General features: G+C 44.6%; 1 protein-coding gene across 1 annotated transcript; it reads right to left on the minus strand.

The window, feature by feature from the left end:
• Nucleotides 1–5,646: 5,646 nt before the first annotated feature.
• TGIF2 (TGFB induced factor homeobox 2) lies at nucleotides 5,647–26,600 on the minus strand. Its single transcript, XM_085619179.1, has 3 exons — nucleotides 25,891–26,600; nucleotides 13,968–14,218; nucleotides 5,647–11,675 (listed from the first exon to the last, which is right to left on the minus strand). The coding sequence occupies exons 1-3, from the start codon at nucleotides 26,438–26,440 to the stop codon at nucleotides 11,064–11,066; spliced, it is 1,413 nt and encodes a 470-aa protein (XP_085475305.1). The 5' UTR covers nucleotides 26,441–26,600; the 3' UTR covers nucleotides 5,647–11,063.
• Between the last annotated feature and the right edge of the window lie 894 nt (nucleotides 26,601–27,494).

Genomic DNA, 27,494 nt, shown 5'->3' on the forward strand with positions numbered 1-27,494 from the left:
CAGTAAGTAACCATTTTGTTTTGCAGTGTGAATCTTGCACATGCGGTGCATTGATTACAAAGCATTTTTCTTCTCTTGTGGTTAGGCTGGGACCTTTAATGTGTGTGTTTACAAACAAATATTTCTGCCTCCCTGTTAATCTGAATGTCCACTCAGCAACGTTTACTGAAGGTATATACCTATGATCATGTAGCAGCTGTGCAAATGTCTTCTAATGCTACTCTGCCTAGGAAAGCAAGGGTGGCACCTTTTTTTGTTGAATGCACTTTTGTTATTTCTGAAAGGGTTACTCCCCAGTCTTGTGGCAATATTGTATTGTCTGCACTATCCATTTCACAAGGATTCCTTTGGTGACCCGGAGCCTTCTTGCGTGTGCGAAAAGCACAAATGTTTTTTCTTTCCGGATGAATTTTGTCCTCTCCAGGTAGTACATAATTGCCCTTTGAACATCTAGGGTGTGCATTGCTCCCTTTGCTTGTGTTTTGGGCTGTTGAAGGAAACATTTATGGTGTGTGGATAGCTTGGCTAACGTGGCACTTCAACACCTGCTTTAGTATGAACCTTGGGTTTGTCCTCATTACTACTTGGTCTGTGTATCCGTAGATAAGGCTCCTTAGCGATGAGAGCTTCTATTCACTGACCCTCCTTAGAGAGATGGCAGCAATGAGGAATGTGGTTTTGAAGGTTAGGTACCCAAGTTGTGCATTCTGCACTAGTTCAAAGGGTGATGCCATTTGTAACGCGAGTCCTACATTCAGGTTCCATGTAGGCATTGACACACTTTTTGGGGGTGCTACATTCTTCGCTCCTTCTAGGAAGAGCTTCACTGCTGGTGTGGTAAGGACTTCTCCCTAGTATGCTACAATGGCTGCTAGGTGGACTTTGATAGAGGCACAAGAGAGATGCTTGTCCAGTAGATGCGTCACTGTGGCATACGGTGTCCAGTCTGTTTCCCAGGCATTCAAACCATGGTTGAAACTTCTTCCACTTCCTGCCGTAGCATTTCTTTGTTGTTTGTCGCAGTGCTTCCGTCATCACTCTCCTTGGCAACCTGAGGTGGCCAAACTGTGTCCTCAGGAGTCATGCTGCCAGACTGTTTGGTTCCTGATGCCATACCGGTCTCTCCTCTTTTTTTAACAGTTCTAGGTGTTTGGGAGTGCGATGCATTGTCCTTGGGATATCTACATGAAGTCTGAGCACCAGGTCTGTCGAGCCCATTGTGAGGCTTTCACGATTAGGTTGACTTGTTCCTACCTTCACTTTTGGATCAGTGGAAATGAGTAAGCAAATCTCTCTGGCAGATTTATCACTAGGGCTTTCCCTAGTGACTCTGGATGGTAGAACCTAGATGTAAGCTTTGGCGTTTCGCATTCTTGTGTGTTGAGAATAGGTCTACATGTGGTGTCCCCTAGACCTGGAAGATCTGCTTTAGTATTTCTTATTTTAGCTCCCATTCATATGTAGTGCTCACTTTTCTGCATAGCTTGTTCACTACTGCTTTCTTTTCCTGGTAGGTGTATTGCCACTACTTATACCCTTTTCTTTACTGCCCATCTCCAAATCTCCTGGACTAAGCTTGATAGCACTGCACTTCCACTTACATGTTTCTGGAAGGCCTTCAGCACCAGAAACAGTCTTCAGCTCCCGTACATATATGTATTGCACTGCTTTCTTGGAGCTCCAGAGGCCTCTGATAAATAGCTTGTCCATGTGAGCCCCCATTCTGTGTGGGATGCATCAGTCATGATGGTCAATGAGGGAGTTGGTGCTTAAATGGTTTCCCCACTGTTAGGTTTTGGAGGTTCCACCATTGCATTTCTCTCTGAACCTTAACCACTAGATCATCCCAACTCCCGGCTGATTGGGACCTTTGTGGTTGGACCCATTCCCATATTGGTCTTGTTTGTAGCATCAGAGGTCTTCACACTGGGGGGCACTGGCTGCATTTCCAGGGGGACACGAATGAGTCTTCAACTATTTGTAAATGAAAATGGCCTTCAATCACAATTTTGTTTAATTGACGCATTTACAGGCTGTCTTCCTTTATATTAAGTGTGTGAACTGCAATCCTGAGTGCCATGGGCCAGTGTCAATGAGTGGGCAACAGGGTCAAAGAAGTGGCTTAAAAGGCCAACAAATTCTGTATTATTTTTTTCCACTTTTCCTTGTAGCACATGTAAAACAGGCACATGTCAAATGAAAAATAAATGCAAGTTTGACTATTGTGTAGAAATGTACTATTTTAGGCTGTGAGCTCTCAATTGGATAATGTGCTCTCTACAGAGTACCTGTGTGTGAAGAGGCAGTCACAAAAGTAATTCTAGTTGTACTGCAGGAAGCAGTGGCTGTCTTTATAGTTCTACGAAATTCCAGACTTACATAAAGCATTGTGAATGTTAGTCATTATATATATATATATATATATATATATATAGTAACACTTTACCTCAGCACATTTTTATAATTGTTCATTTAAAGGACACATTGCAGAACTCATCTGGTAACATTACCTCTCAAGAATAAATATTTTTCTCTGTGGAGTTCCAAGTAACTCCATCAGTTAAAGTCTATACTGGTTCCCAAGCGCATTCTTTATATTTGGTGATTAACTAATTGCACACATTCACCTTTCAGGTAGCAGAGATGGGATTTTTAGGTTTTATACAAATGGGCAGCAAGCCTGCTTTGTCTCTCGGGCTTATGAGTGATGGCCCAGTGGAGTGGGCAGAGCAGGCAGGCTGCTTTGCAGTTGTAGGTATTGTTGGTGTGGCTGATGCTTGATGCTGTGGCACCAGGGGCTAGCTAAACCCCATGTCTGTTTTACTCTTCTTACTAATTTGCATTAGGGCCCAGTAGCCACTTGTTTTGGCAGGGTTGCTTTGGGCCTCTGAGTAATGATCCAGGGGTGGGGGAAATTGTAGCAGAGGAGACACCTTACTGTGGGCATCAGAGAGATGACGGTGACTGGGATGGGAGCTCATGTTTTTAACAAAGGGCAGGGAAGACATCCCACTTGGCGAGGCAGTACCTATCATTGATGAAGTAGGTGCAGCAGGACTGGGGTCCAGAGGTCTAAGGGGCCCACTGTATTACAATTATGTTTTTTAAAGAAAGAAAAAAAAATGGTTATGTGGGCCCATTTTCCTCGCTAGCAAAAAAGGGGGGTAACACATGGGAGCACATGTTTTTCTGAAAGGGTAAAAAAATGTGGCTTTATTGTGAGATGTTGAATTTGGAACAGGGAAACTAGGTTCCAATCTCAGCATTTGCTTAACAGCCTGTGATTCTTGGCTAATCACTTAATTTTTCTGAGCTTTACAAAAATCTCACTTTTGGATATTTCTTGTTACTTAGGGCCACAGTTATCATTGCAACAGCAGGTGCATTGGGGCAGTGGAGTGTGGGGAGAGGAGTTTTTTGGTTAATTGATGTTTTTGTTTGATGAATTTGCTTTTTTTTTTTAAGTCTCACATTTATTATGAAAAATACAGCGTAGAAAACATCTCCCAGAAATAATCTCATAAAGCCACCATCTGTGCTCAGCCCTGCACCTCCCGCAATCCTTGCCATAAAGGTTTGGAGGGAGCCCTGGATTGAAAATATTTTATTTGGGGGCTTAGAACAAATACGTTTGAAGACCTCTGCTCTATGGAGAGTTTTGATGAAAAACTGCTTTTCCTTTTGCAATTTCTTCTTCTTCCTCGACTCCGGAACCCTCATTTAGGCTTCCAGACACTATAGCGGAAAAAAAGTATCTGGACTTGGAGACTGCGTTGAGGGATTACTGAGGCATATGTCTGACATTCCATAAGAAGGGGCTTAAATCCAAATGGTCGGTGATGCCCATGAGACAAAAAAAAAAAAAAAAAACAGACTTCAAGGCAACGATTCCTGGACCCGACCACTAGATGGCAGAATAAAGCACAGAATGTGAATCCAGAAAAGATTCACGCTGCAAATCTATATTCAACAAGCTCATCCTACACTCGGAATCCGCTGCCAAGATAATGATGAACTGATACTTAACCCCACAAAAATTAGACAAGATGGAAAGCAGGTGGGACAACCCCGCTATATTTGGTCCCTATCCACAGATGGGGGATTTGTCTTTTCCCTTCTACCGATTAGAAGGAAGTACTGGTGGCAATAAAACTAAATGTTTGGTTTTCTGATAATGAATGACCCTGCAGTGCTCATCTTGGGGCTCAAACATGAAGGATGAGAAAGAGGGAGGATAAAAGGTCTCTAATTATTCAGGGGTCAGTGGCAGCTAATATAATTGAGATTATGTAAATAGAAAATTCTCCACAACGTGAATCCCGATACAAGAAAGTATGCAACACCATGGCAGTGGAGAGACTCAATAGGCACCATGATCAAGGACAGGGATGAAATCCTGTCCGCAAGACCACCATTACTAGATTATATGGAGACGTCATTTTGAGAAGTCATACACCTTCCAAGATGGAGCACAACAGCTCTTCGAGGGAGCTTGAACTGCCACCTGCAGCTGAAAACCAAAAGAATGGGTGGTTTCTGGATAACCTGTCACTCCATAAGAAGTCACTCTGGGTCTGGTGAAGGGAAACTTAACGGGAAGAATTTACACCTGAAGTTTAAAACGGTTGACATGCAAGGAGAAAGGCCCACCATTGTTCCGTGAAATAATACAGTTTCTACTGCCATAACAACTTAGTAGTGGACAGCATTGGTTGAACTTGAGGCACTGATCTGTTCCACTGATACGATTCAGTAAATGGATTTCACCGACTTTTGCAATGCTACTAGAAGCTAAAACTAGGTTATTAGTTTACTAAACAATGACAAAAAAAATTATTGAACACAACACCCATAGATTTGCCATTATTATATTAATTTTGACCTGATTTTATGAATGAACTAATTGGCCCCATTCTTGAGCAGATGGATATGTAAAGCGAAAACTTGCCAGTTAAAGTCTTCACAAAAATCCAGAAGGAATGTTTCCATTTCAAATTATATAACCCTCTAGCGGTGAAAAGATGACGTGAGGAAAAAAAAAGTAATTAAACTGTGTTTAAAATACGTGGCTCGTACCCTTCGGGATCTCCCTCCAAGGAACTCACTCAAGTTGACGACATCACTGCAGATTTATCTGCCCAAACAGAAGAGACATGCAACGCCTCTCTTTTTCGCTTTTTTTAATATGATGTAATGGGGGAATTCGCAGATGCCACCACCAAGGAAGTTGATTATTGCTTTAAAACCCTTTTGTGAATTTCAGGATGTATTTTCCAGAATTTTTTTGACTGTAGTTTGACAAAGCTAAATGATTTCACCACCCCACAAATCCTAACAAGGAAGCAGTTTGTATGAGACAATATCATCAGCCTTTGGCATCACTGGAGACCTTGGCTGAAAACATTAAAATCTAGATGAAACGGACACACATCACATCAATAGAAATTTAAACAATCCCAAATTGGCAATATCACAGATTTTGGGGGAGACCGCCAAATGCAGCGCATCCTCGGTCTACTCCTTCCTGGAAAAGACATCAAAGTAGGACACGCCGTTCAAGCAGTTCCATGGGGTGGTAGACGTCTTTGAAATTGCTGCATCATGCAAGGATAATAGCATACGAAAGAAAACGTGACGCCAGGGGGGTATCTTATAAAAGGCTTTATTTAACAAAAGCAGGTTTCAGAGTTATTTACAGTAGTTTTTTTGCTTAATAAAGTTACAGACGAAGGGCAACCTTCGTTTTCTAAACTGTTCGCTGCATTACATCTCCAAGCAAAGGAGATGGAATGTGCCAGCATAATGCCCCAGTCATGACACGCCAGGCGGCATCTGCACCCATCACACGACCCATGAGACACACCCAGTGTGCCCGCATCCCAAAGTTGTGTGCGCCTGGAAAAGGAAGGGAGCAACCCTGTCCCAAAGCATGATGGGAAATGTCAGTCTAGAACTACAGTTGTAATACTTGCATGCTTTGCAGATGCCAGCCACTCGTGGTGCCGAGTCGGTTAGTCTGTCCCGTGTAACACACAACCTAATACAAGTGCACTAAGGAGTTCAGTCGACAGGTGGAGGGGCAAGGGCGGGTTTGTTTGATCTTGGGCACATTAAAAATCTATGGTGCGCTTTTTCACTGATAAATACGTCCTAGAGCAGGTATTTTGCTGACTTGTAAAATGGAGGAGCCTCTCATTGCGCTTAAATATTTCTGCTTAAAAAAAAAAAAAAAATCAAATTTGCAAGATACTGTAGGCAATGAATACTGTTTTTGATTAAAAGTTGGTCTTTGTCAAACCGCACCATCATTTCTTTGATGGGCTTCCTTGAGAATCCATGCATTAAAAACACACGAAGCATCCCAAACAGCTCTCTACGACGAAGCTGACCAGCCACACCTCACATCTACTGGGGACCTCGGGGATTCCCCTCGCTGTTCTGGAAGGTTCTAAGCAACCAAGCAGTTGTCAAACTCTGTTATAAAGTGGTGGGTGAAGACCACCTCATGGGATGCAGACGTCAAAGGAGGCTCCCTGCCCACAAATGGATTGGGGGTATAAAAGTCTAATAAAAACAAAAATCTAATATCTGCACCAAATGTAGGGGAGAAATCCTAGCATTTGGGTAAGGCGCTGCATCACTCTGTTTAGCAGATGTGATGAGCCCATAAACAGTACAGAAGTGGTCCTATCTTGAAGGAATATGAAAATATGACATCCCTTTCTCGTGCAACTGGCAGAGAAAGGACGACATGGTGTCACAGTCTCAAAACAAATACCTTGTGTTTTACACAATCGCACTAGTTTGCATGGGGAGGTGACTCACCGCCCTCCAACAGAATGAAAGCCTATGGGTCCATTAGAAAGGATTCCACAGTACCAGATCATCAGACCACCCCCCACCCTAACATGGAACTAGCGGGCTGCTTTAACTATTTATTTTTAACCAATTGATGCCACAATCACCCTGGCGTTTTTCTAGCAAAGCTTTCCAAGGTCATTTATAAAAGTCGAAGTGTGAAGGAAGGACACTGAAGTCACTCCCACAAGCCCCATCGGAATTTGCGGTCAAAAACCACAGCTGGATTCACCACCTACTGGCCCCTCCTCCTTATTTTTGAGCACTTGCAGAGAATAAAGTGATTTTATGCAACGGTAAGTAAAATTATTAAATCTAACACAAATAATTCTGTACAACAAAAAACAAACGAAAAAAGGCCTCTAGAGTATCTGAAACTATCAGCACAACACCAGGTGGGTTCAAAAGGGTGCAATGTGATAGTCTGTGCACGCTTCACAATACAGGAATAGCTGCACTAAACAAAGTTTAACGAAAGGGGTGGAGTCTTGAAGTACGAGTCTTTAAAATCTGTTGGATAGACTTTCACTTTGTATAGATTGTTAGGTTTGCGGTTTTCTGGTCAGCCGCTGTGCAACAGAATGCCCAACCAAAATGTGTCAATCACTCCCCACCGAGACATCTCTGGAGAGGAGCCTGTTCCTACAGGAGAACTAAACACATAGGCCAGGGTCTTGTGAAAATTCACATTTATTTTAACAATGAGCACCAGAATCCTTTCCTGGTTGCCATTTCCACTCTTTCTAGAACGGAACAGAAGTCAGTTAACCTAAATGACAACTTTAGACGCAGACAACTAGTCGCCAACCTCTTGGCACTCCGTTTGTGCCCAAACACGCAAAAATGGAAACGTCTGGAGAATTACCAGCTAGATGAGGTCTTTAAAAGGTGAAAAGGCTGCCTCGTGTGGGAGTGGCCGGGTGGACCCTTCATCCCTTCTGGTTCTTCAGAGACACCAGCTTAGCACATTTCACAAATCCACACACTGCACTGTTTCCTAGTGCGCAAGCTGTAGGCTCCTGCCTGAAATATCCAAGCAGTGGACCCGTAGAGTATCAAATGGAAGAATAACATAAGAGTAGTTTTCCTTCTTTTCAGATTACCAATGGATGCAAGTCAATAGGGACTGCACTGGGCGAAGTGGAAAACTTAACAACCCTGTCCTCCAATCATGGCAAGTTCGTGACTGCCAAGGGCACCCTATCCATGGTAGACCATCGATGGAAATGTAAACGCTAATGCCGTAGACCACGGACGACAGGAAAGTGCATCCCAGGTAATTCAAACCTCAAATCGTTATCTTTAACCAGGTTGAGTTATACAAGATGGACTCATCCCTTACAACAGCCAAGTACTAGCCACGGTTTGTACACCCTACACCAGTCTTTCTTTGGCAATCCTTATCTTGTAATCAATCATATCTTTAGCTTCCATCAGAACGCAAAACTAGTTAATGGTCTGAAGTCAGCATATGGGCTGTAAACAAAATGGCGCTGTAAAACAGGAGTATGCAACTGACAAAAACACAGGTATATTCAGAGATTGGGGATCGGGAGCAGTTGTAATAAACTCACACTTGTACCTTCCAAATTTCCTGTTCACACACGGGCAATCTAACCTTTCGGACCACACCTGAACTAGGCAAACCTAGTGGGGAAAAAATACCACCCTTACTACAACACTTTCATGACATTAAGCGGTCAGCGAGCCGATGCCATCAGCTGCTGTTTTCGTTGCTCCGGCTGTACCCATGCACAGTGACCAATAAAGTGAAGAAACACCAATTCCACAGGGACCTGCAACACTGCACACAAGCAAGCACTAGGTGCGCCCCATCTCTTCAGCATCTGCCAGACTAAAGACGGAAGGAACACCAGGTAGAACTCGGAACTGCTAACTTCTCGGGTATTTCAGTACCAGAGACTTGAAGGAGAAGTTTCCCCAAGAAGGGTTCAGAGAGGACATAAGCTACTGCTCACTGAAAATTCTGGACAAGGGGAAATCAGAAACTGGAAGGAAGGAAACTGATACATGCAGCAGTTAAGAGGCATTTCCAATAGAAGCACACTGCACAATGCCCTGCAGAATTTATCATGGGAATGACATCGAAGATAGAGACAGAGGCTGTGGGCGTGAGATGCGCACTCACACTAGGAAACCCCAATACGCCTGCCTCGTGTCCTCCATTTTGAGAGAAGCTTTTCATAGAGCAGCAGCAGGGTCAACATGTGATCTATCTTCGGAAACAAGATTTTGTAAACCCTCTCAGTCAGGGGAAAAAGGAAGCTTCTAAAAGTCTCAGGTAGCACTGGAGTGTCGAAAATAGCGTAGTTAGTGTATTCTTGGTAACGTAGGAGGGTCGTACACCCTTTGGACCACCAATCTGAGCCTTGCAGAATGGTGGTTAAATGTAATATTTATAACAGTCATGCAGTTCAAACAGCGCTCTATTCAAAGTACCAAAAACACAAATTGTTTTTATCCGAAATAAGCTCCCACGAACTGGTCTCATCAAACCCCAAGCACAGCTACAACTCTCTCAAACAGTTAGTGTGCGCCCCAATGTTTCCGTTTATTTACTTTTGAGAATTTTTATTGTAAGAGGTTTTCCCAAATGTCCCTTCTTTGGAATACAAAAAAATTCTAAGAAATTTATATCAATAAAAAAAAAAAAAAAGTAATTATAAAAAGCCCAACTGGGAACAGTAAAGGAACTTCCCTCTAGCCCTTGGATCCAGAGAGCTAGAGATGCTGCCTGCAGCCACCTCAAAGCACATGCTGGAGTGGGGCGTTTCAATTCTTCCTACTTTTTGGTTAAGGGAATTGCGACCGGAACACAATGCGGGTCGACATCTCACTTGATGATCAGTTAAGTAACAGTAGATGTTTGCCAAAGTAAACACCGAAGTGTCAGTTATCAGAGATTCCCACCTAGTCATCATGGTGGTGCTAGAATAGATGCCCATGGCTACCTTGTTACAGGGCAGTATAACTTATCTATATTTGGAGGGGCACTCGAGAAACAAACTAGTTATAGTAAAGGTATTGACGGTTAGTCCATAGCTCATCCTATCTAGATGTATACACAAGTCTTCATCTAGGGTGCCTACATAAAAAGAATACCCTCAAAACAAATTTTTCTGTACAAATGTCCCACGGCGAGTGTACGACTTTCAAAGAAATGTGTGTGCCAAGTTAAAATGGCTCCATCTTCTGGGCGCAAGGTAGCAGACCAGCATACCCGTTTGTAACAGACTGACCATTTACGTGTAGTGCACTGTGCAAGTTTTACAATGAAATACTAATGAGGTAATCAGAGTGGAGTATCAAGAATATATTGACCACAGCACGAACACCCCATTTCTTACACCCTGCCTCACACCCGGTTTATCTGATGTGATTACAAGCAGTCATCCTAAAATCCACCTACTAGAGGGAGGCTATGCCAATCTAGACAGGATGGATGAGGAGGCAACAACCTGGGCTGGGAGTATCAGTGAATTCTGGGCGTGTCAAAAACGGTGATACAATAGAGATGTGTAAGACAGAACTGAGAGTATTCTGTAAATCAAAGTGTGTGCAGGGTGGTAAAGGTCTCATGCGAAAGCCTGGGCTCCCGCAACCACATCAAGTCCAACTATTCGATTAGGACAGCTGCAGACCGATTCCGGCTTGTTTATGTTCCTTTTGGGTCATCACCAAGGCACAGACCAGCACCCCCCTCCGTTGCCGGCATCTGTGCCCTAAAACCCACCAGTACACATGAGGTCAGGTAGGGAAGCTGTGTACACCCTACCCAACAAGTCCTGATAAGGTAAGTCTACTACAGCAACCGTGTTCGGAGTATCCCTTATGATGGGAGACAGGAGGTAGAGGAGTGACGACATCTTACACATTAGGGTCCACTTGAAACTTGTATAAAAAGAGGAAATACAAAAAAAAAAAAAAGTGAACTCTTGGTCCAAAATTGCCAGTTTACCCCGACTGACAAATGAAGGCACAGGGTGGTTTGTTGTCCGTCATGAGTCTGCACCCCTCACCCCCATTCATCAGCAACATGTTGTGCTGCCTCCACAGCACAACCTGGAAGCAGTAAACATAATGCCACATGGAAACTGACTGGACTAGCACCCACTCCCAAATGTCAAGTTAAAGGAGTAGAGGTGAAAGTGAGATCCAACAACTTCCCCAAACGGTGCAAGATGTTAATTGGAGTTGCCAGCACTCAGCGGCATTTCTCGGTGTAACGATGGCGGAATCTGTGCGCTCTGCCGCTGGGACTCCATCTCTGCTGCCTTTTGTAGAGCCACTTCCACCAGAAGCTGAAAGCCACTGAAGTCCTCTCCAAAAAGCTCCGGAGGTGTGGGAGGCGGTGTGTTGAAGAGTCCGTTCGTGGGGCTGGATGCCTCCGTCCGCGTCAACAGCGTCATTGTGGTGCCGGAGCCAAAGTGCAGTTTGCTGGATTCTGGCTCCGTCTTGCGGAATGTTGGTGCTGGAGGTGGCAGGAGTAGCTTTTCTCCCCGATCGATACTGTGGTCACCTAGTACTGGGTGCTGACTGGGTGTAGACCGAGGGCTTGGTTGGCAGAGAACCTGTGGGCAGATAGACATAGCCAGGAGACTCGAGGTGGGGACAGGAGGCGTGGTCACTGGAGCCCCTACTATGATGCCCGAGGCAGGAGAGGTACTGCGAGGTAAAACAGAGTCGGACGTCTTTGCTCCTCGGCGAGAGATCGTAAATTGGTTAGGATCCTTCCCATCTTTGCGCAGCATATCTGGCAGTAGTCGGCGTCTTGCATTGATAAACCAATTGCAGATCTGAAAACAAAAAGACACAATCATCAGTTACCAACATTGGGCAGACCGAATACATGGCTGCAGACAAAAAGATTATACCAGGGGCAAATCCCATACTGGTCTGTGTAACGGCTCCCAATCAACTGGGCAGACTGGAAACCATCCGATGAGGAAACCAATATGCCCACACCTGCACATATAGTGCACTGTATTACTTATGGGGATGACCTAGAGTAGGAAGACAGCTGCAGATCCTGCAATCCAGGTTTACAAAAAGCCACAGTAGTAGTGTGGCATCCCTAGATTCTATGGAGATATGATGTAGAAATTTCTACCGGCACTCTTGGTGTCATATTAAACAGATTTCACCTTTGTCCACCCTTCCCACAAAGTTAAGTAGTAAAAAGCAAAAAGTTGTGCCTGGTCTAGAAACCCAGGATGTACCGAACCCGAACCATGGTAATGGTATGCCTCGATTACTACTCCAATGAAGCTTACTGACTGCCTTTGAAAAGACCAAGACTCATTTTTGCAGCACCTTTGGCTTTACTCTGAGGAAAAAGACTGCTTCAAAAGCACTCCTTTGGCTCTCTGTGGCCGAGCAGAAAATGTAATTCAGGACTTTGTTTACCAGTCACAAAGCCTTTTGGGGAAAAGACCCGGGGCACCAACAAAACCTCCCCCCCGCGCAATCTCAAAGCAGCGAACACCAACCTGATCCGAAAAAGTGGAGTCAGCCCATTAAGAATGGATTTTCTATGGAAGTATTTGGACCCAAACTATGCCTTATGGTTAACGCAACAGGAGGTTTGAGGATGAAGGGAGCTCATTGGGGGCGCATAGAAGGGTTTTATTCCCATAATATTCTGGAAAGACCCTGGTGATGATCTGACCTTTTTATGTCAATCATTCCTCGTGTATGACCTTAATTTTGCTTTGGTAGAGATCAAATAATTTAGAAATTATTCCAATAAAACAATTTATTCAAGTGGCATGGTTACAATAAAACGTAAGGAAATGTGAAAATCATTGATCAACATTGTTTTACTATCAACTGTGATTGGCAACTGGGCAGAGGAATGCTTATGGATCTGCTTCATTGCCCGAAAAACATTTTCGTGGGATAAGAAGGTTCAGGGGAAGACTCCCATGCATGGGTTTGGGCGAGCTTTTGGCACACTTTCCCTGAACGCAATGAGAGTAAATTACAAAAATTGGGAAGATAATGCGTATAATAGTAAGCTTGCAGATACGAGTGAAACAGACAGATATGCACATGTTTGGGATGGAGTGTACATGGTACACTATTCAATGTAAAAACTAAAAAAGTGGACCACTGAGCTCTTAGGGAAGGATGCTTTTTTTTTTCTTTAAAGCTGTAGTTTTAGAAATGGGTCTATTGCACAAAAATGTGGTTACTGGCTACACATCCTCTTTTGGTCACTAATTGCTCCTCAGTAGTCAGTGAGAAAACAGTGATGTGCAGTGCTCAAAGAAGTGTGCTGAAAACTCAGTACTGTGGCTTGCCCAACACCAGGTCGCAGAATTGTGGATAGGTAATATAGTCCAATATTAAGAAGCAATGGGAAGCCAAAAGGTCTGCCAGTAACGTTCTAATGTATGCAAACAAAGCATGCATGAATGCTGTTTAGTGGCCAGACCTACAGGCTGTACTAATCCTTAGGGGAAAGGTTAGCAGAAAAGAAAAGCTTTTCTGTACAGAATGTACACGAGATAAAAATTGAATGCTAGTATGTGGAGCACTTTACAGATATCAAATAGCTTTCCATGCATCCCTACGAAATGAGTTCCTAAAAAGAAGAAGGCTACATCATATAGCCAATCCCATGAGGTGAAAGAGTTGGAGATTCCTCTTGGTGGAGCACTATGTAAATGTGAAAAAAATGAGAGTAGGTTGTGCTATCAATCTAGATCTAAAGATGCATCTTTCAGAAGAATGGTTAGTTGCTGAATAGGGTAAATATTTCACCCAAGCACAATAATTAATATTTCTAACTAATACACTGGGAGCTAGGAGTTACTTCGGATTCCCTAATTTTCTTGCCTGGCTAGTATTACAATAGTTAGACTTCCCTTGGAAACCTTCATGGGGTGGAACCACCAAAAATGTAAATCTATGGTTACCTTGAATAAGGTGGGTATTTGAAAAGCACCGAAGGTAATATAACTTTAGGTCATATACAATGTGGGATGATTCTATATTGAGGATGTCACAACTACACAGGTTTCAGTAAGAGGCACATTCAGCCCTTGCTATAGTGTCTACTGGATAGCTGGTGTTCCGCAACTCACCTGCAACACCGACAAGCTGGTCTGTCCGGAAAGGCTGAGCTTCTCTTGCTCGGAGGGGTAGGCGTTGAAACGATGCTCAAAGAGCCAGTCCCGCAGAATCTTTACTGAGTCCTTAGGCAGGTTCCCTCTGCGCTTCCTCTTGTTGGGGTTACCATGGTCAATGGAAAGGTCCATGGTGAAGCTGCCTTCCTCGTCAGCGAGGTCACTGTCCGACATGGCAGAAAAATCCATGGGCTTGTCTGGACCAAACACTGAATGGGAGAAAACAAAATACAGTGTTCACGTGAAATCTGGACAAGTAGCACTAAAGCTAACATTATTTGTAAACAGAGTTAAATGGACATTCAAATCCTTCATTTGTACTAGTACAACAAAACCGATTTGTAAGCCTTGCCCTATAAGACATTAAGAATTCTCCTGTATACTCGGAAAACGTCTAAATGCAGGTTGTGGAAAAATTCCCACGAGTCACTAAACGTAAGCAACTTGGATAGGTAGAAGATTTCTGGAGTCCAAGGAACAGACTAACTTTGTCTCCACAAAAGAGAGGGGGCCCCACTACTCCAAGAGGCAGAGTTCCATATACAATTTGATTGTCAGCAACAAATAATCCCTTGGAGAAATCACTTCATTCTATTCAAACATTCCACTTTTCATCGTATTCAAAATCATGTATACATCTACACCCGTCCTAAAAAGGGACCAAAAGGCAACCTTTCTCCAATACATTTTTAATGTAACAGTCCAAGTAAATAAGTTTATGCAATTTATAAAAATGCATATTTTTTATTTATAAAAACAATTAAAAACCTAATAGTAGAAAATATTGCATAATGTATCATAAAACGTTACAGCAGGTGAGACAACACTTAAGACACAAACAATTGTCATTTCAGAAATGTTATTTGAATAGAATCAAGAAATCAAATTCCGAGCCTTTTTTTTCCTGTGTAGCTCATCGTTCCTCAAATCTTACAGAAAACAAATAGACGACGCGTTTCGGTGGGTTGGTAAAATGGAACCACCTTCTTCTGGACAACAATAAATATTTTTTCCCTATATATGAATATGCAGTAACACCAACTGTTTCCTTAGCTGAAATACACTGTGGACCAAATCTAGTCTCAGTCAATTGGGCTCTGATGGTTAATACCCAGCTATATTATTATAGTATATAGCTCCCATATATTTGGTGGTGCATATAATTGAAGAAGCAGCTGTTGACGAACTCTGCAATGTTATTAAATAGAAGCTTTCCTCTTTGAAGCAGTCATAGAGAATTCTTTTTCGTTGAATCAAAGAATGGCAGTGATTGCTGGACTAACTTTGGACACAGAATGATGCGCTTGCTGGTGAACTCGTATTCAAACAAGAATCCAGGACTCAGGTCGCAAAATGTTCAAAGGACTCGCCTAAAATAGCCACAATGCTGAAGCCACCCTTTTAACACATACAATGTTTCCTCTTTTTTTCCCCTTTTAATCACATCCCACACAAAGCTTTGCAAAAGCTCTAAAAAAAAATTACGGGAGTATAGATCTATACCAAACACACCGGGCAAGTCTAAAACAGGTGTTTCAAGAACCACGGCCAAATTGGCAATAAGTGAGAGATGGATCAATAGAACATGTTGGCATCACACTGTTGAAGGAACAAACAAAAAACACAAGAGGACATACAAGTGGAAAGGGGCTTAAGGATCGGTGTTTCTGACCTCAGTATAGCACTGGCCAGGATCACAGATACCCACCTGATTTCTCCCAGCACCCCCTGAGGTAAAGTGATGGGCAACAGCGTGTCCTCCACCTGGCAGCCATTTTGCTAGAGGATCCATGCCACACCTCAGACTGTGGTGAACAGGAGAGTGTAAAGGCCAGAAAATGAATACGAATTTTCGCCCCGAGTATCCAATGATGATTTCGGCCCTCGTGTCCAGTGCAACGTGTATAAAAAAAAGTTCCATTGCGATCTTAAAGCAGTATACATCTCACGTTTGTCAAGGAGTCAAAGGATGGAGCCCAAGAAAACATTCTAAGCATTACCGCTTTGGCATTACTGCTGAAGACTAGAGATAGGTTTAATGTATATGGTAACCTGGCTACTGCACATTTAATTAAAAGAAGGCACATACAATATATACACGTTTTAATCTGGAAGGGGTCCCAGCGAGGATAAAAAGGTAAGCTGCCACGCAGAGAAGAGCAGGGACTCTACTTAGATTAGCCATATAATGCTGGGTCTCCCTCGAGGTACCAGCAGCCACGGCCTGGCTGTATCTTCCTGTACAGCAGTGTAAAAAGCATTTAGTAGTCTAGACACCGACGCGCGGGGGAGTCGCGTGCAACTGGCCATGTTCTCCACTCGCATCCCAGCAGCAGGAAGTGCCCCCACGTGCGGATGTGCCGCGCTGCACAGTGGGCGTTTCTCACTTCGACGGCTACAGGAGTAGATGGGGGTCACAGTGAATGTGACATGATTAGGGAACACAAAAGGAGCAGAGGGGGCAAAAGTGAAAAAACCCCTGCTGCCTGCCCCCCCCCCCGTGTGTGTGGGGGGGGGGGCACCACTCACTTAACGCAGGTGCATGGGGAAATTGTTTCAAATGGCATCAAGTCTCAACAACAAGCCGCAAAATGTTCAAAACTTGACCCCATTAAATGTATGTATAGCTCCACTCCGTGGGCAAATGCATCCACGGCAGAGTGGTGTGTTCCCAAGAGGCCAAAAGCTGGGATACCTGAAAGCGCATTTGGCATTTTTTCCCCACACCCCAGGGCCCGTGCGGCGGGCGAAGGCCTGCTGTGTAAGCGCCGAAGTGAGGACCGAGATTCCAAAGACTGCAAACCTATTGCCACAGGCTGACCCATAATGTTGCCAGACATTTTCGGGGAAAAAAGGGGAGGGGAGATATCCACGCCATAAAACTATTTCCTAAAATGTATTCCAATGGGGAACATAGATCTACTTGTCAAAATTATGAGCAAAACGATCTATTTATTTAAAGCCACCGAAAAGCATTATAGCATCACCGGAAATGACATCCCAGGAGTTTTCAACCAATGATGACATCACAGGAAGCCACATGCCTTTGGATCTAGGTTAGAGGGAGTGACTGTGGCTTTTTAGACGAAGAAGCCATCAAGAGAAATAAAGCAAGACATACATGAGTAATCGGACCTTTGTGCCATGCCAAACCACACCCTCGCACCTGAATGTGGTACAGAGAGGTCAGTCAGTATTTCCAACGGCTGCTTCGGGGCATGCTTTTCAGAGCACTATGCAGGTGAAGGGCATGCTGGCGGCTCTTAGTGAGCACGGAGCTGGGTTTTACCACTTTCAATCCGCAGCATCGCCAAGAGCTGTAGGCTCCATTACTGCTACAGGCGTGTGGAAAATGGTAGCCCGCCTCTTAAATCGGGATACAAGGCAAATATGTATTGGCTAGGTTAACTAACGAAACCCAGCCATATCACGCAGGAAATTTACTGCGAGTAGCAGTACCTCCAGTCCCCCGAGCCGGGAGGGGGAGCGGGGTTTGGCAGAAGATATCGGTGTGCGACAGTGAATCAAGGAAGGGCCGGCGTGTCTCCACAGGAAACTCCGAGGAGAGGGGAACCCGCACAGCTGTACAAGAGAACACGTCTCTGCAGCCACGGAACACTGCTCAAGTGAAGACACAGCAACAGAATGGCACAGTCAACGCCAAGTCAGAGTCTGGCCTTCACATGGGCAGCGCAGTACTCACATGCAAGTACTCACAAATCAAGGCCCGGTAAAACATGCCAAAGGAGCAGTAGCTGTCGTTCCCAGGAAGTACAGAGCTACAGAGGACCGGTAACTGAATGCTAAACCCCTAGTAACATAAGTTGCACATTGGTGCTGCGGGTCGACAAGTAAACACCCCTGTAGCACGAGGATATGGTTTGAGCAGCCCGTCAAATAGGCATTCATTTGAAATTGCAGAACCTGAGAGGGGTCATTTATGACGAGACAGAAAAGGCCTCATTTCAACTGCAAAAACCAAATAGGGTTCTGGCTCGATTGGCAGCAAGGCCAAACCAAATATTATCAAAAAACAGAACAAAAGCCAATGCTGCATTTAACTCACCTGCACTTTAGATGGTGAACTGAATGAAACAGTAACACTAAACCACTTTTTCCGTTGGATTTAATCCAGAAAATGTTTTGCATTTTACATTAACTGCATTTTCAGTTATTAAAACATGTTCATTACAAAAACAGACAAAATAAACAACATTACCACAACAATATTGACATTTTGACTAAATTTTATGCAATTTGACACCAATACAAATAGACTACACTCAACCATATAAACGTCTCAGTCATACTAATCATCCATCCTCACTAGACAATATACACGTTAGAACAATAATACACAATCAATAAACAAAAAGGGCATCAGTAGACAAAACTTGGCATAGTTATAAATCACTACACTGTATTATTTAGAAAAGATTGGCCAAAGGCGGAAAGGTCTACGCGTTTCGAATCCCTTTATGTACGGGGATTCTCATAAGGACCAACATTTTGCTTGTACTAAAGTAAGCCGAAGTTTTCAAAGTTGTTACTACTTCAATCCGTAACTTGTAAGGCTGTGGTATGCAATAGAGCAGAACCCAAGAAAGTCTTCTCTCCTCATTTGTGTTTCATACAGCGGCAAGCGCTTAGTAAGTAACCGGTCTTGTTTCCATTGAAAACAAATCTCGACGTTCACGTATTCTCAACAAGTGTAAAGATATCCTTTCTTCGCTGTGCTTAACAAAACAACGGTTGCTCCAAAGGGGCGACCAAATTGGACTCTGGCTGACGTAGAGAGTAAATATCGGCGTACATTCAATCTGAAGGAGCGTGAATGCTCAAGTCTCTCTGCTTAGGTGGCTAGCCTCCATGTTGGTCCTGATGAGAATCCCCGTACATAAAGGGATTCAAAACGTGTAGACCTTTCCGCCTTTGGCCAATCTTTTCTAAATAATACAGTGTAGTGATTTATAACTATGCCAAGTTTTGTCTACTGATGGCCTTTTTGTTTATTGTGTATTATTGTTCTAACGTGTATATTGTCTAGTGAGGATGGATGATTAGTATGACTGAGACGTTTATATGGTTGAGTGTAGTCTATTTGTATTGGTGTCAAATTGCATAAAATTTAGTCAAAATGTCGATATTGTTGTGGTAATGTTGTTTATTTTGTCTGTTTTTGTAATGAACATGTTTTAATAACTGAAAATGCAGTTAATGTAAAATGCAAAATATTTTCTGGATTAAATCCAACGGAAAAAGTGGTTGTTAGCGTTACTGTTTCATTCAGTTCACCATCTAAAGTGCAGGTGAGTTAAATGCAGCATTGGCTTTTGTTCTGTTTTTTGATCATTTCAACTGCAGCGTGTCAGAAAAAAAAAACCTAACACCATGCATGCACCCACTCCACCTATTGCCCATCTGCTGCGCTTCTTTTGTTGAAATCGTGACTAGCATCAGACTGAAGCCTCATTATTATGTGAATTAATGCACAGACAAGAGTATGGCAGTACTGGGTAAATTATGTAAAGGATGAGAAATCTGAACAATCTCTTGCCCTGAAGTAGTTTCGTATTGACAAAAAAAGACCGAAACGTGTTAGCTTAGCAGTTATGTCTTGATGAAGATTTAAGAGAATTTTTAATTGCAATTTGGAATCTTAGTCAATCTAATACATTTTGCAGTGTTCCCGTTCCCAATTGGATGCAAGAACTACTGTGCAAGCACTGGTCCTCTCATCTGAAGAGAGACACACCACTGCTTACATGTCTAAACATAATCAGACTCCCCGTATTCCTACCTCACAATACACTTTCCATGCTGCGAGAAATCGGCCTCCACAAGTTTCAAAATGGCATGAATTACCCATAAAACATACACCTTAAGCTACCAACCTACTTGAAAATTAAACTCCACATCACAGGAGGTAAACAAAAATACCAGAAACAAACCCTTACTTCTGGCAATCTTGACAGGGAGGCAAAAAAAGTGCCACTTGAAACACAACTTTTCACGTCATGTCATGGCTGTGGAACCCAAAGGAAGGATTACAGGCTCTACCCCAACCTGCCACCCCACTCCCAGAAAAACTTGAACTCTTCTCTGTAGATTACGCCTAGTCCCGCCCTTCACGAACAGTCTACTTTAACACTTTCTTTACCACTGTACATCTTGTAGTTAACTTGCTACATTCTTGGTTGGTGTACTTTCTGGTGAAAACTAGCCCTAGCCATGTGACTATGTTTTCACTACATAAATACCAGTGTCTAATGGTCATCAGTTCGAAAGTCGATGGCCTACTGATCCATGTATTTCCTATTTAAGCAGTTAATTTAAGAAATGGACTAGTTTTGTTTTGCCCATTAGTGATGGTTATGTTAGGCATTATGCTATGCGAGGTGATTTTGGAGAGTGCATGGTTACTCTATTCGGAGTGTACCCTCGCTAGGCTTCCACAACTTATTTCAGTGCTACTACAATTGCCTAAAAAACAGTAACAGAAAAAAAGTCTCAGCTTAGGAGGGAGAGAGTTCCACAACTTTGGGGTCAAGTAGCCGAAGGCACGGCCATCCAAACGTGCTCGTTTTATCTCGGGGATCACAGTCCAAGCTGTCCCTGGGAACCTGAGGCATCTGCTTGGATGGTGCCCTTTAATCAGGAGGTAAAGGACCTTTCAGATTCAAGATTTTAGGACCGATACAGAGTGCCTTGAAGGAGACTCTTTCCCTCATTGTGTGATGGTTCTGGTGTGTGTTAGAAAAGGTTATACATATTCCAAATGCATTATAGAATACAGAGCTTGAAAAAGATGCCCAAATTAATGAGCATGGTGACTGACAGGGCAGGATTCAGCGCGACACCAAAGCTTCTGTCGATGCAATTGGACATTACTAACTGAGCAGAGCCCAGAGAGCCAACATGAGGAATGTTTACTCCTACCTGATGCTGATTTTGCATTATTGTCCTTCCATCCTTCCTAATGTAAAGCGCTCTGATATTCTTCGGGATCTTGTTCGCGCTATATAAAACTCTATAAAATAAATAAGGCCCTACCAATTAGGGGCATAATGTGTCTTACACCCGTTCGTGGATGTCACGACTGAGCATGTTCCTTGGGAGGAACCCCATGCCAGAGTATAACCTGGTGCTGTTAGCTTAAAAAGACCACTAAGGAGTTATTGCATCTATACATAAGCTGAAGACATGGGGGGGGGGGGGGGGGGACTACACAGGATTTTTAAGGACTGGAGTGGCAGGAAAGAAAAGGCCCAAGGCAAACTTGGGTCGCAATTGAGAGGAAGGACTGGAATCAGTGCATCAAAAGACTGCAAACCAGTGCACGCAGTTTATGGCCAGATGCATGGATCTAGTGTCTGGGTGGTCGGCAATGCATGCGCAGTGGATTATGGGAATGAAGGGTGATGATGTCCATCATGGCAGATCCAGTCTGTGGAGGTTTCCAGCTCGAGTTCGTGGAATGACTCTAGAAACAAACCAACAAAGGAAACTCGGATCCTGTGACTCAGGAAAGGCAGGACTCCCACCTCAAAGTAATCCAGGTTTGGGGAAACCTTGTGCGCGAGTATCCAGAGGGCAAGGAGACAAACTGGCCCAGAGGAAGTTCTAAAAGCTGATGTGCCAGAAAGCTTGTTTTTCTGGATTTTGTTTGAATAAAGCTCTAGATTTTCATAAAATCACTTGAGAGGTATGTAGAGAGAGACTGGAGGATGAGCCCCCTCGCCCCCACTCAAGAGAACAGAATACATGTTTTTGTTGCTTGTTACTCAGTTGGAGACTGTACAAGTTCTTGTTTTCAGGTGACCTTATAGGAAGTTTAATTTGCTTCTCTTCCTTTCTTCTAATCAGTTCATATTTTAAAGTAACCTACTCTGAGGTAGAATCATATTCAAACGTTGCAGGTGTTATGAGCAGTGTGCGGGTAATCCAGCCGAGGGCATTGAGAACTGGGTCTGGTAGCTCAGTGGACTAATGCATGCACTGCGGGGACCTGTGTTCAACCTCATGGTCACAGGTTCAAAGTCGATAAAATGAGTACCATGGAGTTGGGTAACAAACATCTGTTATTCAGCGCCAAGAGACCTTTGGGTGAGAGTGCGCTTTACAAATGTTATGTTAACTGGGGTGTGGGGGGTTAAAGACGGACTGACTTCTGGGTTAAAGAGGGTGGTTTTGGAGGGGACCTGTGGTATAGGTGACAGGTACGCATCACCGAGAAGGGTCAAGAAATATGTGGTCCGACAGTGTGAGTGCATGAGAAAAGGCGAAGCCCAGGAATTATAAACAAAAGCTGGGGCTCCAAGGGATGAAGTAGACAAGAATGCGGAGACCCATGGGGAGCGTGGCTCTAGCTGGTCTCCCCCTGGGTGTCTTTGGGCAACTGGAACAGGCCATAAGGCAGGTTGTAGAGTATTTTTTATTGTTGTAGTCAGGTGCTTTTGGGGGGGTGGACAGTCTGGTGTGGGATTATCCCTCCTGGAGTGGAGGTTGAGGACAGAACGCAGGGAAGCTGAAGAGCAAACAATGTGGTTTTGAACAATACTGGAGCAGATCGCTTGGGATAGTTGATGGGGGGGGGGGGGGGGGGAGGGGTGGTCTTGAGATTGGGGTATGCAAGGAAAAGGCGGTAAATGAAGGAAGCATGAGAAAAAGGTGAAGAGCATGGTGTTTTTATTGGGGAACGTTTAGACTTATGAATTAGTGATGTTGATTTTTTTTTTTTACCATGTTTTGCATTTATGGAAAGTTATGTTACACACCTGTCGTAATAAAAGTGACCATTTCTGCCTACAAAGTAATAGTGGTATGAGATTTATTGTGCAAAATAATATTGCTGCCTCATGAACATTAAATGTTAAACACGAGAAAAAAGGGTACTTGCTAGCAGATAAACTTAGCTCAGTTGCTCCAGTGTGGTGGCAGTACACTACAAAAATAAGTATTGGGTAAATACAAAGTATTTAAAAATGGGTTTACATGGTAAGTACTAACATAAAACGTTTGGGCCTTGTCCATAAAAACAACCAACAGTTACACAGTAACCGTTCCATGATGCAAGACGGACGAGTAATCGGATCAAATTCAAGTTGCAATTCATGCAGCAGGGCAGTGTCAAAAGGTCGGCAAAGGTGATGAAATCACTTGTAGGCGCCACGTAGTCACGGGTGGTGACATCATCAGAGCTACCTTTAAACACAATCGGGATGAAGTGATGGTCAACCTACAGTTTAAGAAAATAAGTATAGCGTTGGGAGACCGACACAAGTACTTTCCCCTGTTAGAGAAGTAAATCGAGTTAGCTAAAGTAAAAGAAACGAACTAAATGGCCCCACCCCGAGTATTTAACTTTCAGTGAAAGCACCCCCCTTTCCCCACCCAAAAAATATTGTATGTAACAATGTTACCCGGGAGGTAATAAATGAAATAACCAAGCAATTGAGTATATCAAAATAAGGGGAAAATGTATGGAACAAAAATATGTAATGATGTGCTGAAAGTAGTGGGTCGCGGTAGGAGGAGCCCCAGCCTCTGCTCAGCCTCCGGCACGAGGCCCGACTGTCATGGAAACCTGTTGTCAAAAATCTCGTTTCTAACCGACTTCCTTTCGCTCCTTTCACCCCACCAATCCCAAACTTTGTCTATCAAATGCCCTCGACCCCGCGTCTTAGGAACAAGTACACGTAACTGCTCCATGATAAAGTGTAACAAAGTTTGAGAAGAAGTCGCTAAACAAAGAAATGTTTACGCGCAGAAATCTTTGTTGAGATCTGAAACCCAACACCATGTGCAGATTTTGAATGGCGCACGACAGCGCCCCCATACCAATAAAAGGGATCGTTGGGATGTAAGAACTGTCACACACACACACAATTACAACCGCCTCACGACCCAAGCACAAAAAAGAGACATTAACTACATAACTTTTAAATTTTGAAAGATGCACTCTTGACTGCGGGGGGGGGGGGGGGGGGGGGGGGGGGAGCACACCTACTGTTCTCCCTTTAAAATGGATCTGTGCGATCCCATTGAAATGTAAACCTGGAAAACGGGGCGAAAATGGAAGGTCCTTCTGACTAATCAAAAAGCAAATGGCTTTGCTCAAAGGGGGAGGGGTCTTTGGAGCCGGAGTACGTGATAACTTCAGACCTGATGGGAGAGAGGCAGCCCCTGCTGTGTGCAAATGGCAGCTGGGCGCAGGCCCTCCCTCGCAGTCAGCAGAGCGCCACCCTGACAAAACAAAAGCCCACAACAAAAACACGCCACAGCGAGTGGCGTTTCGCACAATGATGCCCCCTCAGAATGGGGGCCCCCGAGTCTCCCATATCACGTCGATGTTTATTGGACTTTTTATGAATGGGGCTCCCCTGCACGATTTGGGGGCCATGAGTGATTGAGTCTCCCCCCAACACCGCAGGGGTCTGTGTGACGCTCCTGGCCACAGCGCGCAAACTACGTGCGATGACAAACGGACGGACAAGTACTCGAACTTATTTGCACGTTGTCTCCTCCTGAACGTGCAATGTAAACAACCGATGACGTCAGGAAGGCATCACACTGATGACAGCCGAAGAGGGGCAAAATTTGAAAATCAACTGTCTGTTTGCGTCCCCTCAAACGCGACACTCAGTTAACAGTAACAAAAGAGACACAGGACAAAGACGCAAACAAGTGAAATGATAAACGTCAAGGTGCTTATATACGACATATAATGGGGTAATGTCCTAAAAAAAAAAAAGAAATCTATAAAGTGTCAGTGTATATAGGATGCTGACACCGTAAGAACAGTTGTTCAGAAAATTAAGACAGCAGCCTATAAAAACACAGGTCATATGGTCCCATACGTGCAAATGAAAATCTCACGTGTCAGAAGATTGTGCAGGCACCCAGGCCATGTTTTGGGAGGGGGTGGCGGGGGAAACAGACCACTATTTACAAACGGGGAGCAATGCGCGCGCTCAAACATCCCTCCCACCCTCAACCGACCAAGGGTGCAGGTTCCCTGTCAACTTGGGAGGGGGCGTCTTTAAATCTCCTGCAGCCTCCATGTTGTCCGTTTCCAACTCACTGCTATTTTTCCCGAGTCAGAGAGAGAGGGGGCTTCATGAGGGCGGTTGAAGAAATCGCATACTAACAGGTAGCCCCCCCCCCACCCCCTTTAGGGTATCCATTGGGGACGTCCCTCACGCTCCCGTCCTGGACCGGGTTCCCATCACTCTTTGACAGATGCCAGCACAGAGTTTTCTTTGTTTCCAAAAAAGAAACAGGAACTTGCGCGGGCTCTTCCCCTCCTCCCGTTTGCACCCCCTCCATTACCTTTTTGATATCCCCACCCGTCACTTCACCCCCTCCCTCTACCGTCCCGAGTGATCTTTTTCCCGGGGAGGGCTCCCCCTTTACGCGATACTAGTTGGTGAGTGGGGGCGGGGAGAACCGTTGGCAGAGTTGCTTTTGTTAAAATTCCACCCCATGCGTTTTTAAGATACAAAAGTTGGGCAGATGCAAAACCCGATGTGGGCGATCCCACGTTGGCCCCCGCTTTCAGGGCACATTGGCACGAATTCGAGAGCACGCTCGTCCCGGCCGTTTGTTTTGCCTTCCATTGTCAGTGGAGGTTTGCAGCCTCCATGTGGACAGGCAGCGCCTCTTGTGCGTGCACAATGCGACAGCCCATCAACCCCCTCCCTCCAAACATGGAGCTCCCAGAGACAGCATGCACGCTTTCTAGCATCCAGCACCTCGATACCACACACCAGCGTTAAATCAAGTAACGCACGAGAGCCTCGGGGCCACACAGAACGTGCAGGGGGCCTCGCGCACCCGCTGCAGCCATGCACCAAAAGTTTTATGCAAGTTGCAAACTTACTTTTCTCTGGCGGCTTCGTGTCAGTCGGAGGTCCGGGGTCCTCCTGCTTCACGGCCCCCGCCTGCCTTGCTCCAGCGTCCCCCTGCCTCGGGGTTGTACGTGTGCCGGCTAGAGACATCGGGGGGCCAGCCTCCTCCTTGATGCTTCCAGGGGTGCTGGTCAGGGGCCTTGTGAAAGCAGACACCGCTTGATTCACGGCCGGGGTGTGTTCCACGGGCACCTCTTCGTGTCTTTGGGTGCTGTCGACTGACATCTGTTTTTCTGGGGTGAAGCCCCCCAGCTTCACAGGGTCTGCCTGCTTGGGAGGGGGGATAAATATTCCGGGTTTTATATACCCGGGGTACCTGACTTCTCCGGCGGTAGCGGGGCAGCTCCCAGGCTTCATGTATCCGTGGTCCCCCTGCCTGGGGGGATGCACGCCAACGGCTCTGCCCGCCTCCTCCGGCATGGGACCCAGGGGCCAGGTACGGGGGCAAGCAGCCTGCAGCACCTGGAAGGTCCCGGGAACACGCGGCGCATGGGAGTTTGAAAAGCCCAAGGTGAGATCCATAGCTGGGGGGGCTGTCCTCCAATGTGACTTTTAATACCTGCCACCGTCTGACAGCTCGGCCTCCTACCCACCTCCCCGGGGCTGACGTCAGCTCTGTTCCCCCACACTTCGGCGCAGACAGGAGGGCCCGGGAGCCCCTACTCCCCCAGAACTATCCCCGCCCTCCGCCGGGCCGAACTGGAAAGGGGGAGGAACAGGGGCGTGGCCTCCCATGTGTTTGCGGCCCGAACCTTTCAAACTTTGGGGGACGATCTGTTAAGTCAGGCCCCGCTGTCTGCACTGACATTGCCAGCGAGCGGTGCCCATTTTACCAACGATAGCGAGACTTAAATTCGTGCATGCCCACCGTAGATTAAATATGAAAAAAAAACTTTTTGAAGTAAAGTTAAAACAAATCATACATGTTGTGGGCGGTGCCCTTCAAAGCCCCGCCTCCTTGCGTTAATTTCACGTTTCTTCCCTGTGAGATCTCTCCTGTTAGCACAGGTAGTACCTGGCTGCTTCTAAAGTTCACTCTAAACGAAGCTAACACAAATTAGTCTAAAATTCTATTTTATTATATTGCATTATTCTATTCTATTATTTAAAAAATGAACCACGATTAAAAAATACCATCATAAAATAACGTATATTACTTTCACGTTTCTACCATGTTTGTATGCCACGAAAGTATGCAGTGGGTGCTTCTGAATTACGTTTTGAACGTCTCCAATAATTATAAATCTTTTACCAAAAACCTTAGGGTGTATTGCCTCACAAAGTGCGAGTTTTGCAACAATGTGAACAAAGAATGTTATTGGCACATCAGGAGAGATACATTCCCTCAAAAAAAAAAAAGACTCCATGCATAATCGCAGATTATTGCCACAAACTGAAAGCAAATGATGTGACAAGCAAAAGTGAACATCTCTAAGAGATATTAAAAAATCAATGAACATTTAATCCCCTCCTTGACATTCATCAATGTGACGTGGTTGCTTGATTCTGAGGGTAAAAATGTGCAAAAGGCCATGCATCACCCATTTGATCTCCCGAATTTGACATTTTCTCCCAT

This window comes from Triturus cristatus, chromosome 7 (genome assembly GCF_964204655.1).
Source record: "Triturus cristatus chromosome 7, aTriCri1.1, whole genome shotgun sequence".
Classification (NCBI taxonomy): domain Eukaryota; kingdom Metazoa; phylum Chordata; class Amphibia; order Caudata; family Salamandridae; genus Triturus; species Triturus cristatus.